Source organism: Ornithorhynchus anatinus, chromosome 18 (genome assembly GCF_004115215.2).
Source record: "Ornithorhynchus anatinus isolate Pmale09 chromosome 18, mOrnAna1.pri.v4, whole genome shotgun sequence".
Lineage (NCBI taxonomy): Eukaryota > Metazoa > Chordata > Mammalia > Monotremata > Ornithorhynchidae > Ornithorhynchus > Ornithorhynchus anatinus.
Window position 1 is genome coordinate 28,957,424 of NC_041745.1, and position 13,757 is coordinate 28,971,180.

The following is a 13,757-nucleotide window of genomic DNA, read 5'->3' on the forward strand; positions in this document are numbered from 1 at the left end:
TTGGATTTGCAAATGGGGAGCGCTGGTGTCACAGCCTCCAAAATTTGCCTAACAACCACCGACTTGGCCAGAAACAAAAGCGCTTTGCCACCAATGTCAATGCTACATCTCTGCGAAGATACATCCACAAGGGATTTTTTTTAAATGGCATCTGTTAAGAGGTTATTCATTCAATCACATTTATTGAGCGCTTACTGTGTGCAGAGCACTGTACTAAGCACCTGGAAAGTACAATTCAGGAACAAAGAAAGACAATCCCTACCCAAAAACGGGCTCATAGTCTAGAGGCGGGGAGACACACATCAAAACAAGTAAATAGGCAGCCAGACTCTGTACTAAGCGCTGGGGTAGACACAAAATGTCTGCAAAGTTTTGGAAAGATTCCTGACAACAATTTTAATCTCAGACATTTGATTATCATGAAGTAATTCAAAGCTAAGATGGTTAGTGAATCAGATATGGAAAAAAAGTTATTTTGACTACATGGGAAGAAAGTTAAAGGAGCAATAACCTATCACTTAATAAGTGTACCAAACATCAGACTGTGATTACTGGTACCCTGTTCTACTTACTGAATCTACAAGTATCGTAGAGAACAAGGAAGGGGTGATTCTCCATGGTGCTCTTTCCAAGCAGCTTTCAAGATGGAGGGAACAGGATTCAGAGATGAAAAAAATAGAATCAAGTCAGGGAGTATGCCACTTGAAAGAGTGTCAGGTCTAGTGTGAGATCAAAGTTAAGATCAAACTAAATGTCTTCTAAATTCCTAGTCTGGGTCAACTGAGACACGTTATTACTAATAATAATAATAATGTTGGCATTTGTTAAGCACTTACTATGTGCAGAGCACTGTTCTAAGCACTGGGAGATACAGGATAATCGGGTTGTCCCACGTGAGGCTCACAGTCTTAATCCCCATTTTACAGATGAGGTAACTGAGGCACAGAGAAGTTAAAGTGACTTGCTCACAGTCACACAGGTGACAACTGGCAGAGTCAGGATTCGAACCCATGACCTCTGCCTCCCAGGTCCACGCTTGCCTGTCTACTTGTTTTGTGTTGTTTTGTTGTCTGTCTTCCCCCTTCTAGACTGTGGGTAGGGATTGTCTCTATTTGCTGTCGAATTGTACTTTCCAAGCACTTAGTACAGTGCTCTGCCCACTAAGCGCTCAGTAAATACAATGAATGAATAATAATAACAATAATAGTATTTGTTAAGCACTATGTGCTAATGTGTCAAACACTGTTCTAAGCTCTGGGGTAGATACAAGGTAATCAGGTTGTCCCATGTGGGGCTCACAGTCTTAATCCCATTTTACAGGTGAGGTCACTGAGGCACAGAGAGGTTAAGTGACTTGCCCAAGGTCACACAGCAGACAAGTGGCAGAGCCGGGATTAGAACCCACATCCTCTGGCTCCCAAGCCCGTGCTCTTGCCACTAGGCCATGCTGCTTCTCATTTCAAATCAACAATATTTACTGAACACTTAATGTGTGCAGAACACTTACTAAGATTGTAAGCATTGTACTCCAGCCTCTAAACTCGATATGGGCAGGGAACGTGTCCACATACACTATTGTATTGAACTCTCCCAAGCACTTAGTATCGCGTTCTGTAATCATGAAGCGCTCAATAAATACCATTGACGATGCTGCTTAATGCCCACCAGACTTCACATTTGGATTCTTAAGCATCACTTATATGTCACAGCTAATATCAAATTTGTAGCACAAAGTCAAACTATCAGCATGGTAGCAATATTCTTTATAGCATAGCTTCAATAAAGGGAACATATGTGCAGAAAGAGTACAGCAAGATATCCAAAACAACAAAGTGACTGCAAATCAGGGCAAAAATGAGAATACAGGGGAAATTCTCTAAGGATCTAAAGAACCGCTGGGTCAGTTGATGTGCTAGAATACTGAGAATGAACTGCAAGAGACCAGCCTGACTTGCTACCATAGAGGGGGGAAACTCTTTTGGAGCAGATCCTTTAGAAGGACTATGGCTCTAGGAGGCAAATCCCAAAAAAGAAAAATAAAGGTAAGAATTGAAAATAGAAACGACAAAAGAGGATACACACTGGATAAAAGAGACTGACACTAACAAGCTGATCTTTTCTGCTACTCCCACACACGTGGGTGAACTTCATGAAGTTTATCATCTTCAGATATGAAAGACACACACACTTTGTTCTACCCTTCCTTCTGCAAGGCTACATCCTAGAGAACAAATGCTTGGGTGGCTACCATTATCCTTTAAAAGGAAGGGGCATGGCTCCATTTTCTCCTCAGGATGGGAAGTAATAGGATAAGACACCCCAAAATTGCTTATGTATTCCCTAGACAATTTTGGACTACTGGGATAGGCATTTGCAGATTCTGGCCCCTGGCAGTTCTTAAAACCTGGAGCTGTAGGAGGCAGAAATGATCGTCATGGATCTCAGACAGCTATGTTGTAAAAGGGGATAACACGAAGGGAACAATTTAGCTAATTGCTCGTTTCTGGAGTACTAAGGATAAAATTCTATGACAGTGATAAATTTCACTCATTGTTCTTCGTTTCATTTCTACTGCACTATGAAAGCTAGATGAACTTAAATAGTTTAATATCTTATGCTTTCCAGATATCCATAAACTATCAAAATTTAAATGTATGCCATAAAAGGGCAAAGAGAAAAGTTGGGTGCAGTTGGAGGTTCCAACTGAATCAGAGACACCAGAATAAAAAATATCCTAGGCAATGGATCCAATTAGAAGTTATGAAGAGACAAAATACGTACATCTGTACCATAAATCAGGAAATCACCAGTTAAAGCATGGCACAAGATACGACATTTATCATCCACTGCTGGGAATAATCGCGTTTCACGTTCTTCTTGAGTATCCAGAATTTCACTCTCTATCTAAAATATGAAGAATAATTACAAGTTGCATTTATGCAATAGCACACAAACAGCAAAGAACATGAGTGTTGGGCTATAGAGCTTCAACAAAATGTTAATCATTCCCTAATGAAGTATTCTTCATTAATCAAACCCAGTCAAGGTCACACACAAAAGTAGTTCTTTTTATGTTTAGTTTTCAATTATTTTTGCTGTAATCTCTGTCCATCACTTAAATTCACCCTTTCAGACAACAATGTCTCACTGGCTCAAACGTCTTTATACTAAACTGTTGCAAATTAATTCTCCTCTTGGCTCTCAGATTTCAAAATCATACTCACCATATGCAACTGAATTTTGCCCTCGAAAAGGGCTGCGGCATAGTCAGAATGAAGGCACATACTTGCTACTGTCCCCAGATACTCTACATCTTTCAGTTTTTTTACTCCTGAAAAACAATAAAGATACATTTAAAACCATTCCATATACATGTTTCAAGGAACTTAAAAATCACCCCATTTGTATTCCAAAATATAAACACTTCACTGACTCCTCTTTCCCTCAGCACAGAGAAGAGGCTATTCTGGCCCTCTTATGGTAAGAGACATGAGTGTCTACTGAGTATGAATCACTGCCTAAGGAGCATGGAGTCGTACAATGAAAACAGAGAAATGTACTCATCCTGAATCTGGGTCTAAGTAATAACCTTTGACTAGGGTTGGTGGGAGGACTTTTCTGCAAGACTCAAAGATAGACTAGAATCAAAATAGTAGAGAACCATAAATGCTTAAAGCAACTCCCTTTAGCCAAAGGGGAAGCACCGCAAGCCTTGAACTAAAGAAGAAAAAGCAGCATCATAATCATCAATGTTAACTGAGCATTCACTACGTGGAAGGCACTGGACTACTAATAATCGTAGTAATAATAATAGTAATTGTGATAAGGGTGGCATTTATTAAACGTTTACTACATGCCAAGCACTGTACTAAGTTCTGAGGAACACACAGGATAATCAGGTGCCACGTGAGGCTGCCAGAGTATGTAAGAGGGAGAACAGGTATTGAATCCCCATGTTGCAGATGAAAGAACTGAGGCACAGAGAAGCTAAATGACTTGCCCAAGGTCACACAAGTAGGTAGGTGATAGAATTAGGATAAGAACCCAGGTCCTCTGACTCCCAGGCCCAGGCTCTTTCCACTAGGCCACCCTGCTTCTCCAGGTTTTTGAGAGAACTATAGGATGCAGTGCTTCCCCTGAGGAGTTTCCACTCCGGAACCTTTCCTTAACGGTATCTCACCCTGCTACTGAGGAACCATTCATAAAGCTACAACTATTTTGTTATCAAGTGAACTCTGTATTCTCCCAAGCACTTAGTACAGTGCTCTGCACACAGTAAGCACTAATACAATTTGAAATAAATAAAGCTTTTGACATTAAAAGAACTCACACCTGTCTCAAATACCTGTAAACTTAAAGCTACTACAATGCAACTGGTTAAAGAACAGAAATGGATTTTTACTTACCATTCTCTCCAAGGGCGTAAAACCACGCTCGGTTGTTCATTCCCACAGCTAAGTGATAAAGGCCGACGGCTACAAAGTTGGGCTCCACCTCAACAGAAACTGTGATTGGTAACTCCTAAGAGAAAATTGGAAAAGTTGTAGTCACCACTCTCGCTTATTCTAAATTTAGCCGTAAATAGAGTTAACAGAGATCTCGTACTGCTTCTACTGGATTGGCTACGGTGACTTCCAAAAGAGAGGTGAGATGTGCAATTCGGGTACTGCAGGTATCACCAAGAACCGGAAGTTTGGTCAGGAAGACATGAAGCGAGCCTTTTTGTGTAGACATTGCCAACAACTGTCCATCATCCGTCCAAGACAGACTTCCTAGCCCTGAAATATATTTGCTTTTTAATTGGGGGTGGGGGAGGAAGGGGGAAACGATTCGTAATTTAATATTACACATACTCTTCGTTGAAAAAGCATCGATAGCAGAAGACATTTTTCAAATTCAAAACCATACCATTTTTATGATATCAAGATACTTGTCTTAGTGGAAATATTTTTACCTGGAATTCAATACTGGACAAATGACAAATACACTAGTAGCATTTATAAAACGTTGCTTGAAAGATTACAACATCCACAATAATTCTGATGGAATACTTATGAAATGTCAATTTATGTTATAATTCATCTCTTTTAAAATAAGGAAGCAACAGTGGAGGACTCAGTGATGGGAGTGGATAATGCCTTAGCTTAATCTTCATAAAATTAATGTATAAACCCAATGCTCTCTCTAACACCATCTGTTCACTACTATAAAAAACTATTTTCTTCTTGTGGATTTTTTTCAGAATGCTTTTGAGGTTGTTTTTTTTTAATGGTATTTGTTTAGCGCTTACTCTGTGTCAAACATTGTTCTAAACCTGGGTAAGGACAACTTAATTAGGTCAGACACAGTCCTTGTCCCACACGCTCACAGGCAGGACAAGTATTTAATCCCCATTTTATAGTCCAGGAAATTGAGGCACAGAAAAGTTCAGTGACTTGTCCAAGGTCACACAGCAAGCAAGTGGCAGAGTGGGGATTAGAACCCAGATCCTACAACTCTGAGGCCAGTGCTCTTTCCAATAGGCCTCGCTGCTTCTCATTAGGCTATGATCTGTTAGGACCGTGTCAACAATCCTGCACCAACAGTGGATTCGATTGCCTCATTATTATCTTGTGAGTGGGCCCAGGACCAAAGGTTAAGGAAGCAAAACCGGACAGAAGAACCTACAGCCACTGCTGAATCTCTAGGCAGCAAATGAAAGGAGGAGGTGACGGCTGAGAGAGTGGGATTGGTGGGGCACAAGTTTCTCTAACGGTCTATCCAGTCACTTGGCGGCCCATTTTTACATGCAGCCAGGAGAGTTGAACGCTCAATCATTTTCACGGGAGAATCATCACGACACATTGTAAAATCCATCGGTTCTAAGAAATATCATGAAAATACCTTTGTTTTCATCATCCAAGTTGATTATAGCATACATTTCTTTTAACTCTGACAGGTCATGGATCTTAATGCTGAAACAAAAAGAGGAAGTTCTTAAACTTTCCAGGGCTATTTTTCAGTTCCAAACCAATCAATTGCATTTAATGAGTGTTTACTTTGTGCAGAGCCCAACACTGAGTGCTTGAGAGAGTACGATAGAGTTAGAAGACATGATTCCAGCCCTCAAAGCCCTAACAGTCTAATGGGCAAGACGGACATTAAATAAATTGCAGATGGGGAATAAGAGTATATATGTACATAAATGCTACAAAAACTGTGGTGCCTTATTCAATTTTAGTGACATGGAAGGACCAAAGTGGCCATTGGATTATATAAAGTAGGCAGATTAACGATTACTCAGGGAAGAGCTCCTGGAGAGGTGATCTCAGAAGGGTTTAGAAGATGGGGAGAGCATAAATTATGATAATAAAAAATAAAGACACACTCCTAAAGAGTTGCCTTAATTAAAAAGCATAGAGAGCACTGTTAAAAAAAATATAAAGTATGTATGTTTGAGTGGTATATACTGGCTATTTTAGTTGTGAGAGGCGCTTCAGAGAAGATACTAGGGGGTTTTATCTCAATGGAAAAGATCCACCGAGAAACCAGTCACAAAATCAAATTATGGTGATCACAAGGTGTTAAACAATTGCAAGTCTATCACTAGAACTCAATCACTGGAAATGAATGGCAACCACCTGAGATTTCTGAAGAAATTTAGGGGTAGGCAGAGGGGGAATTGAGGAACTCCCGGTAAGAATGTGTAACATATTTAGAACTGTTGTACTGCATTCATTCCCCACTATAAAAATGTTCCCCAGGTGAACTTGGGAATTGCAGATTGGCCGGGGGGGGCGGTTGGGGAGGGGGGTGGGAGGAGGTGTCTACCCTCTAATTCCTGGAAAAATAGCAAAAATGGATAATTAAATCCAGGATCAATGAGCATTCAGAAGAAAATAATCAAATGGGAGAAAGATAGTATGGTTTCTCTAACAGAAAACTCATGCCTCATTCATCTGCTGGAGTTCTTTGAAGGGACCAGCGAGCAATGTGTCTACATAGAAACTGAAAAACAACATCTACTGAGATTTTTCCAAAAGATTCTACAATAAAGGCTTTTTAACAAAAACCAGTTCAGGTGGGAAATCATGTTTTTTCATGGGTTAAAACTGGACTGAAAGCAGGAAACAAATGGTAGGGGTGGAGAAGTGTAAACAGTGGGGTTCTCCAGGGATCAGTTGGTAGGATTGCTTTTGCTAAACTATCATAAATGAGTTGGAAGAGAGAGTATGCAGTGGAATCTCAAAGTCTGTAGATGACACTAACTGCTTCTGGGTGGAGAAATGTCCTGAAGATGGGATAAACTCTAGAAAGACCCCATACAGATAAGTGTCCTGCAAAATGGCAAATGAACTTCAGTGTGGACAACTGCAAGGAACACAATTAGGGAAAAAGAATCCAAATGATCCTTACATGAGGTAGGTTTGAAGCTACCAGGCACACTCAGGAAGCTATGGATTCACTGCTCAATGGACTTTTAAAACATTGATCCAGTGTCCAGCAGCCTGAAGGGCACAATCAGGATGGGAACAGAAAAACAAAACACAGGGCACAGTTTTGAAGGAATGAATCATGTCTACTATTGCACTCTCCCAAGTATTTAGAAGAGCGCTCTGTACATAGTAGGTGCTCAGGAATGGTTTGTCGTGGCTGCCCCACCTCCAGAAAGCTTTCCCGATTAATTTTTCTTTTTCTCAGACCGCAACCTCCTTGCCATCAACTCATCACCTTTACACTCACGACTCCTTGTCATTCTTTTGAACAGAGTGATTGTACGTATATAAGGGCTTACCGGGTGACAAGCACTGGGGGAGTCCAAAGCAACCAGTTGGAAAGTTCCTCTCCCACACAGGAATCACAAGCCGTCTGAGTTTCCTCATCTGTGGGATTAAACCCTACACTCTCCTACTGAGACCGAGAGCCCCAAGCGGGACAGGTATTATGTCCAAACTGATTATCTTGTATCTAGCCCAGCACCTAAAACAGTGCTTGGCACACAGTGTGTGATTAATACCACTATTTTTTAACCCCTAAGAGGTTTACCTGTAAATATGAATTTCACCTACCAGTTATCTCCACATGTAGCAGCTTTGTTGAGGGACTGTGATATTGCAATGCTAGTGAGGTTGTCCTTATGGTTGCGGGCTTGAAAGACCTCCTGCCCAATCTCTCGAATATGCGTAGAAATGACGACAAAGATCCCTCGAGAGAAACCGATCATGATGTAGCCATCGCCGTACCTGAAGGCCCACAAGCAAAACGCAGTGTGAAGATTATGGATGAGCTCGGGCCAATCAGAAGCAACGACAGGAAATTTCAACCCCCAAATTAGCAGGAAAGAACCCACCTTGTTATGAATGATTTCAGAGAACGCGGTCATTCAAAGAAAGAGCACCGCCTCTTTATTTTTCTATCTGCCCCGACTCTTTCCTCTGGCCTCTGCTGCCCGCATTAGGCAAACGGCCTGCCCTCCCGGGTGTGAAAAGGAGAAAGGTCTTCTTCCACCCCTTGCCCAAGTCCTCTGCTCGACTAGTCCCACTGCTGGAACTGGGTTTTTGCCTAGGGGGAAGATGAAATAGCTGCCTGAACAAGAGATCTCCTTGGCCACACGCAATGCCCGCTTTCCAAATGACTTCAGGGGCAGCCAGGAAGAAAAGCTTTTGGGGGAGCAAAGTTGAAAATTCTGAGGCTTGATGTCTCATATGCCAGCTCAGCATTAAGGGCTTGGCTTGGGGCAGGATGATGAGAACTAACCTACAGTGCCAATGCCTGAGAACATGAGGCACTGTGAAATACCACAGCATTAGTGAAGGCGGTTTGAAATTGAACATCTTTTCTCGTTGCTTTAACAGAGCTACGCAACAAACATCTTAAATCGGACAAGACGGCTGCAAAATGGGGACGATTGTGCTAAATGAAAAGAAAATATTACAAATAATAGAAAACCAGGCCTTCTTATTCTGGGCTTCCCTAAAGGCCTGTATTCGTGCAAATGTGTTTGTACTTACCAACTATAGCACACGATGCTACCATAGCGCTGCTGAAATTCCAGATCAATTGGGCTATCTGGATCGTTCATATTAAAAAGAAACAGAGTTTTCTTGCCAACCACCACGCTTATCTGCCAGGGAAAGATAAAAGAAAGTATGGTGAAAAGCAGTACAGGATACCTCCAAAACTTGGATAACCATATAATCTATCTAATACAGAAACTATATTTAGCAGGCAATTTTCAGTCAGTCACTGAGAGAGGACACTAGACTGAGCACTTGAGAGACTGTCCTTTCTCCCCGCAGCTGGTGCTGCTTCTCTCCCCCACGGCGGATGCTGCGGGAAGGGCGTAAGGCTCCTTGTCAATGCTGCTAAGATTCCTGGGCTTCCTGTCCTGCCGATAACACCATGGGGACAATAAAGGCCCGCTACAAATCAATCCCATTTACTAGCACTTACTGTGTGCACAGCACTGTACAAAGCATTTGGGAGAGTACATCAATATAACAGATATATTCTCTGCCCACAACGAGCCTGTGGTTACTATAATGGTAAATAGCACCACGATACTACTATAATAATTTCCTTCACGCAGCTTCTTGGTCCTCAAGTGCTAGGACCAAGGCTCATCTGTCATTCCCAATGGGAGACAATAATGTGCACCTCCCCCTCTACACTGTAAGCTTCTTGTGGGCAGGGAAACACGCCTGCCAACTTGGTTGTATTGTACCCCCCGAGAACTTAGTACAGCGCTCTGCACTTAGTAAGTGCTCCATCAATACAATTGATGGTGATCAAAGTCCATGAGAATCAGTAGGGTTAATAGAAAGGGGCGACAGAGCTCACAGGGATCCTTCAGCCGTCACGTTCTTGGGTGGCTTGCGGGCCTGGGAACAAGTGCTCCCAACCCGGTTAAGGCCAATTGCTTCCTATAGCAATTTCCTAGCAGTCACTACCTTGCCATCAAATCAGAGGTCAATGATATCCCACTGAAGTGATTTCTCCTTCTCAGCTTTGAGGTGGACAAGGGAAGGGATTTTTAAACTCAACAAAAGCATCAAGAGGGGTAGGACATGGGTTTCAATTTGAAGCCTTACCGTGCTTTCTGTCCCAGAGGTTCTGTCATCAGTCTTCATCATTGAGAACTGCATAGCACTAGGCTCTGATCTCACTGGAGTCTACAGAGAAGACAAAATTAGGAAAGAGGCAGAAAACTGGGACTCGGTTGGGAGTTTGATAGGAAGGCTATTGATTTTAGCACAAAATTCCCTGGCTGTTTCTGCAAGCCTAAAAATAAATGCAAAGAATTTCAGAGGCCAGGCTTTACGTAACATGAAAAAATCTAAAATACGATTGAATGAATAATAGGACACCATTAGCGAAATTGATGTAATGTTTCCTTGCTATTTAACAAGAAATAGTTTTGAAGCAAAAATATAAAAAACTTGGAATCTGAAATTGCTTCTACCAGCTCTAAAGACAAAGGCACCCTTAAAAAATGCTAAAAATTAATTTCATCATGGCATTACTGAACTGAATTTTCCTTCCAGTCTGTGGGCATGCTCTATGGGTGTGTGTCCCAATCATGAAACTCCAGATAATAAATAATAACAAATAACAAATGATCAGACATTTATTTCCTATAGTGAGTTTGTGCTGTTATGACTGAATTGGGCAAAAGTTTAATTTTAGGTGAAATGTAAATGTAACTGCTCAAAGCAGGGATGGCTTATTTACCTGTCTTATAGTGTCACCTTCCTGATTACTAACTGTGACCATTTTATCTTCACTACCTAATGCAAGCAGATTTTCAGAACTCCAACAGCCACATGTGATCCGCTTGGTATGCTTCCCTGAAAAATTAAGAGTTTTCATTCATTCATTCATTCAGTCATATTTACTAAGCGCTTACTGTGTGCAAAGCATCAAAAAGCAACAAAGTTTTAGCATTAAAAATCAGTTAATGGCAATTTATTGAGTACTTACTGTGTGCAGAGCATTGTACTAAGCATTTGGAAACATGGTTTCACAAACAAAAATCTTCAAAGGTCATCAACAATCAATCAACCAATTTATCAATCAATCAATGGTATGTTGTGTGCTTACTATGTGCAGAGCACTGCACTAAGCACTTGGGAGAGTCAATACTTCAGAGTTGGTCGGCACGTTCCCCGTCCACAACTTACAGTCTACAGGGGGAGATGGACCTTAATATAATGAGATAAGTACATAACTGCTGTAAGGCTCAGGGGGTGGGGGTGAATAAAGAGTGCAAATTCAAGTGTAAGTGTGATGCAGAAGGGATTAGGAGAAGAGGAAATGAGGATTTAGGAAAGGTCTCTTGGACGAGATGTGTTTTTAATAAGGTTTTGAGAGGTGGGGAGAGTGGGGGATATGAAGAGGGAGGGGGTTTTGGGCCACAGGCAGGACTTGGGCAAGGGGTTGATGGCGAGATAGAAGAGATCAAGGTAGGTACAGTGAGTAGGCTGGCACTAGAGGAGTGAAGTATGAGGTCAGGTGATGACTAACCTCCTCATTCACCATTTCAATTATTTTCAAACTACCTTTCCTGAAACCCCTGAAATGTCCCATTGAAATGATTCCTGCTCTGCCACTTGTCAGCTGTGTGACTGTGGGCAAGTCACTTAACTTCTCTGGGCCTCAGTGATCTCATCTGTAAAATGGGGATTAACTGTGAGCCTCACGTGGGACAACCTGATTACCCTGTATCTCCCCCAGCGCTTAGAACAGTGCTCTGCACATAGTAAGCGCTTAACAAATACCAACATTAACAACATGAAGCTATTTTTGGAAAACACAAGTGCCTTCAAAGATGCAACTATCACATTTTAGCAAGAATCTTTTACTTGTAGAGCACTTTTGAGTTTTCCGAAACTGCTTTCACAATCACTTTAACCTCCCAACCACTCTTGAGAAAGAGGGAAAGGCAGGTTATTATTGGCCCCAATTTCATCTAGGATGAAATTGAAGCACAGAAAGGTTAATGACTTTCCCAAGTTCTTCAGAGGCAACCCCATATTTGGTGATGGGCCCATAAAAGCCAGGACAACTAGGGGTCTTCATGAAGTGTTAAATTGGGAAACATTTGACTCCGATCCCTCACTTAAAATGGAGGCACAACCATGCCTGGTCCAGTCCTCTTAGGGAAAAGGTTCTTGGGAGCAGGCTTGTGACATCCTGCCATGGGCCTGGGGACAGCAGGTCAGATGGTTGCATTTCCAAGGGGTGAAGAGTACGTCTTCCAGTCAACAATCTTGCCCCAGAAAAAGCTGGGGCTCTCCAAATCTACACTCAACTGCCTCCATGGCAAGTTTTGAGAGGGAATGCAGGGTATACAAAGCCTGCTTTTCCCCCTTTGCCTTCTGGGACTTAGGAGAGGAATCTACATTCCTGGAGATTCCTGGAGATCATGGAGATAATCAGCTGCTGAACAGATTTATAGCCTTAGAATTCCTGACTCTCTAGGTGCTTAGTTTCATCTCAACAGCTCTACAATGGGTTTCGCTTTTCAAACTAGACTTATTAACTGTCTGCAAAAACTAAGAAAACATGAGTTCAATATTCACACTCTCAAGCTACACATGAGTTAAGATCACTTTGAATGAGAGGGCAAAAAAAAATCAGGTACTTCAGAAGTGGCCTAGATCACTGTATTTTCAGGCCAATATATACTATTTAGGATATCAAAACAATTATTTAAAGGGCATTCACTGTCAATTCCCATTATCATTTTTAAAATTAAAACCTACCTAGGATAGGAATCTTGCGAGAAGTCTGACGATTGTAAATAAGCAAATTTCCCTTAACGGTTCCAACAGCCAGAATAGCCCCAGCTTTTGACCAAACTAGAAAAGACATTTGATCCCTAAAATATGAAAAACATAGATCACATCAAAAAACCAGACACCAACTTTTAAAAGCATCCATTAACTCAAACATTTCAACCATGACCTCAGAAGACTGACTGCCAAAAATTACAGCTTAGAACAATAGAAATTAAGTTCCCTTCCCTTCTCCTAGCCCCTTCTAAAATTCTTCAGGAGGTAGCAACTTGGAGTTCCAACTGCTTACCAATGGATCTGTTTGAGTGTGAGCTTTATGCATTTACTAACTCTGTGGAGTGGATATGCACTTACCTCCTTTCCTCCTCCTAACTTTGATTTATTTTATAGCATCTATCTCTACCCCACTATACTGTAATCTCTTTGTGGGCAGGGATCTGGACTAGTAATTCTATTGTACTTTACCATTTGCTTAGTACAGTGCTCTGCCTGCAGAAGGTGCTCAATAACTATTGATTGACTAGGCTCAGAATTTTAATGAAATTTCCAGGCAAATAAATTTACTAGGCAATTTCTAGAGTCCAAGATATACTTATTTGGTCAAAGAAAACTACACAGAGCTCTTGGTGATGCTCTCGTCTCCCATATCTGACACACTGCAAAGATCATATGAGTTGTGTTCCACTATGATTTGAAAACTCTGAAATTCTGGGAGTGTGCAGTCAACAGCATTCTTAAATAGCTGGCCCATTAGGACTTGGCTAAGATCTTGCTGGCACTGGAGAGGAGTTAGGAGCATTGTTTGATTGTCAGGAACGTTCTCATTGTTTATCCTTCTTCTAGAAGATGGTGACGATGGGGGCATCTCTGAGACCACGGAGCCCAAGTTGAAGAAAAGAACTGGCTCCAACTGATGTCACCTCATGAATCGGCTTCTTCAGGAGTGATTGACAGGGCATGCCTGGGGCCAGTTTCAGATAT

The 13,757-nt window shown here is 41.6% G+C and overlaps 1 protein-coding gene across 4 annotated transcripts in view; it reads right to left on the minus strand.

The window, feature by feature from the left end:
• The window catches only part of WDR19 (WD repeat domain 19), a 54,441-nt gene that overhangs the window by 30,952 nt on the left and 9,732 nt on the right, over positions 1-13,757 (minus strand). For 3 of the 4 annotated variants that reach the window (XM_039914657.1, XM_039914658.1, XM_029046594.2), the window contains exons 5-14: positions 12,744-12,859; positions 10,711-10,826; positions 10,071-10,151; positions 8,991-9,103; positions 8,049-8,222; positions 5,884-5,954; positions 4,606-4,778; positions 4,407-4,521; positions 3,225-3,331; positions 2,782-2,904 (exon numbers count right to left, since the gene is read on the minus strand). In XM_039914657.1, coding sequence (XP_039770591.1) covers positions 2,782-2,904; positions 3,225-3,331; positions 4,407-4,521; positions 4,606-4,778; positions 5,884-5,954; positions 8,049-8,222; positions 8,991-9,103; positions 10,071-10,151; positions 10,711-10,826; positions 12,744-12,859 — 1,189 coding nt within the window. Of the gene's footprint in view, positions 1-2,781; positions 2,905-3,224; positions 3,332-4,406; positions 4,522-4,605; positions 4,779-5,883; positions 5,955-8,048; positions 8,223-8,329; positions 8,420-8,990; positions 9,104-10,070; positions 10,152-10,710; positions 10,827-12,743; positions 12,860-13,757 lie in introns of those variants that run through there. The other variant, XM_029046595.1, reaches the window with a different exon arrangement.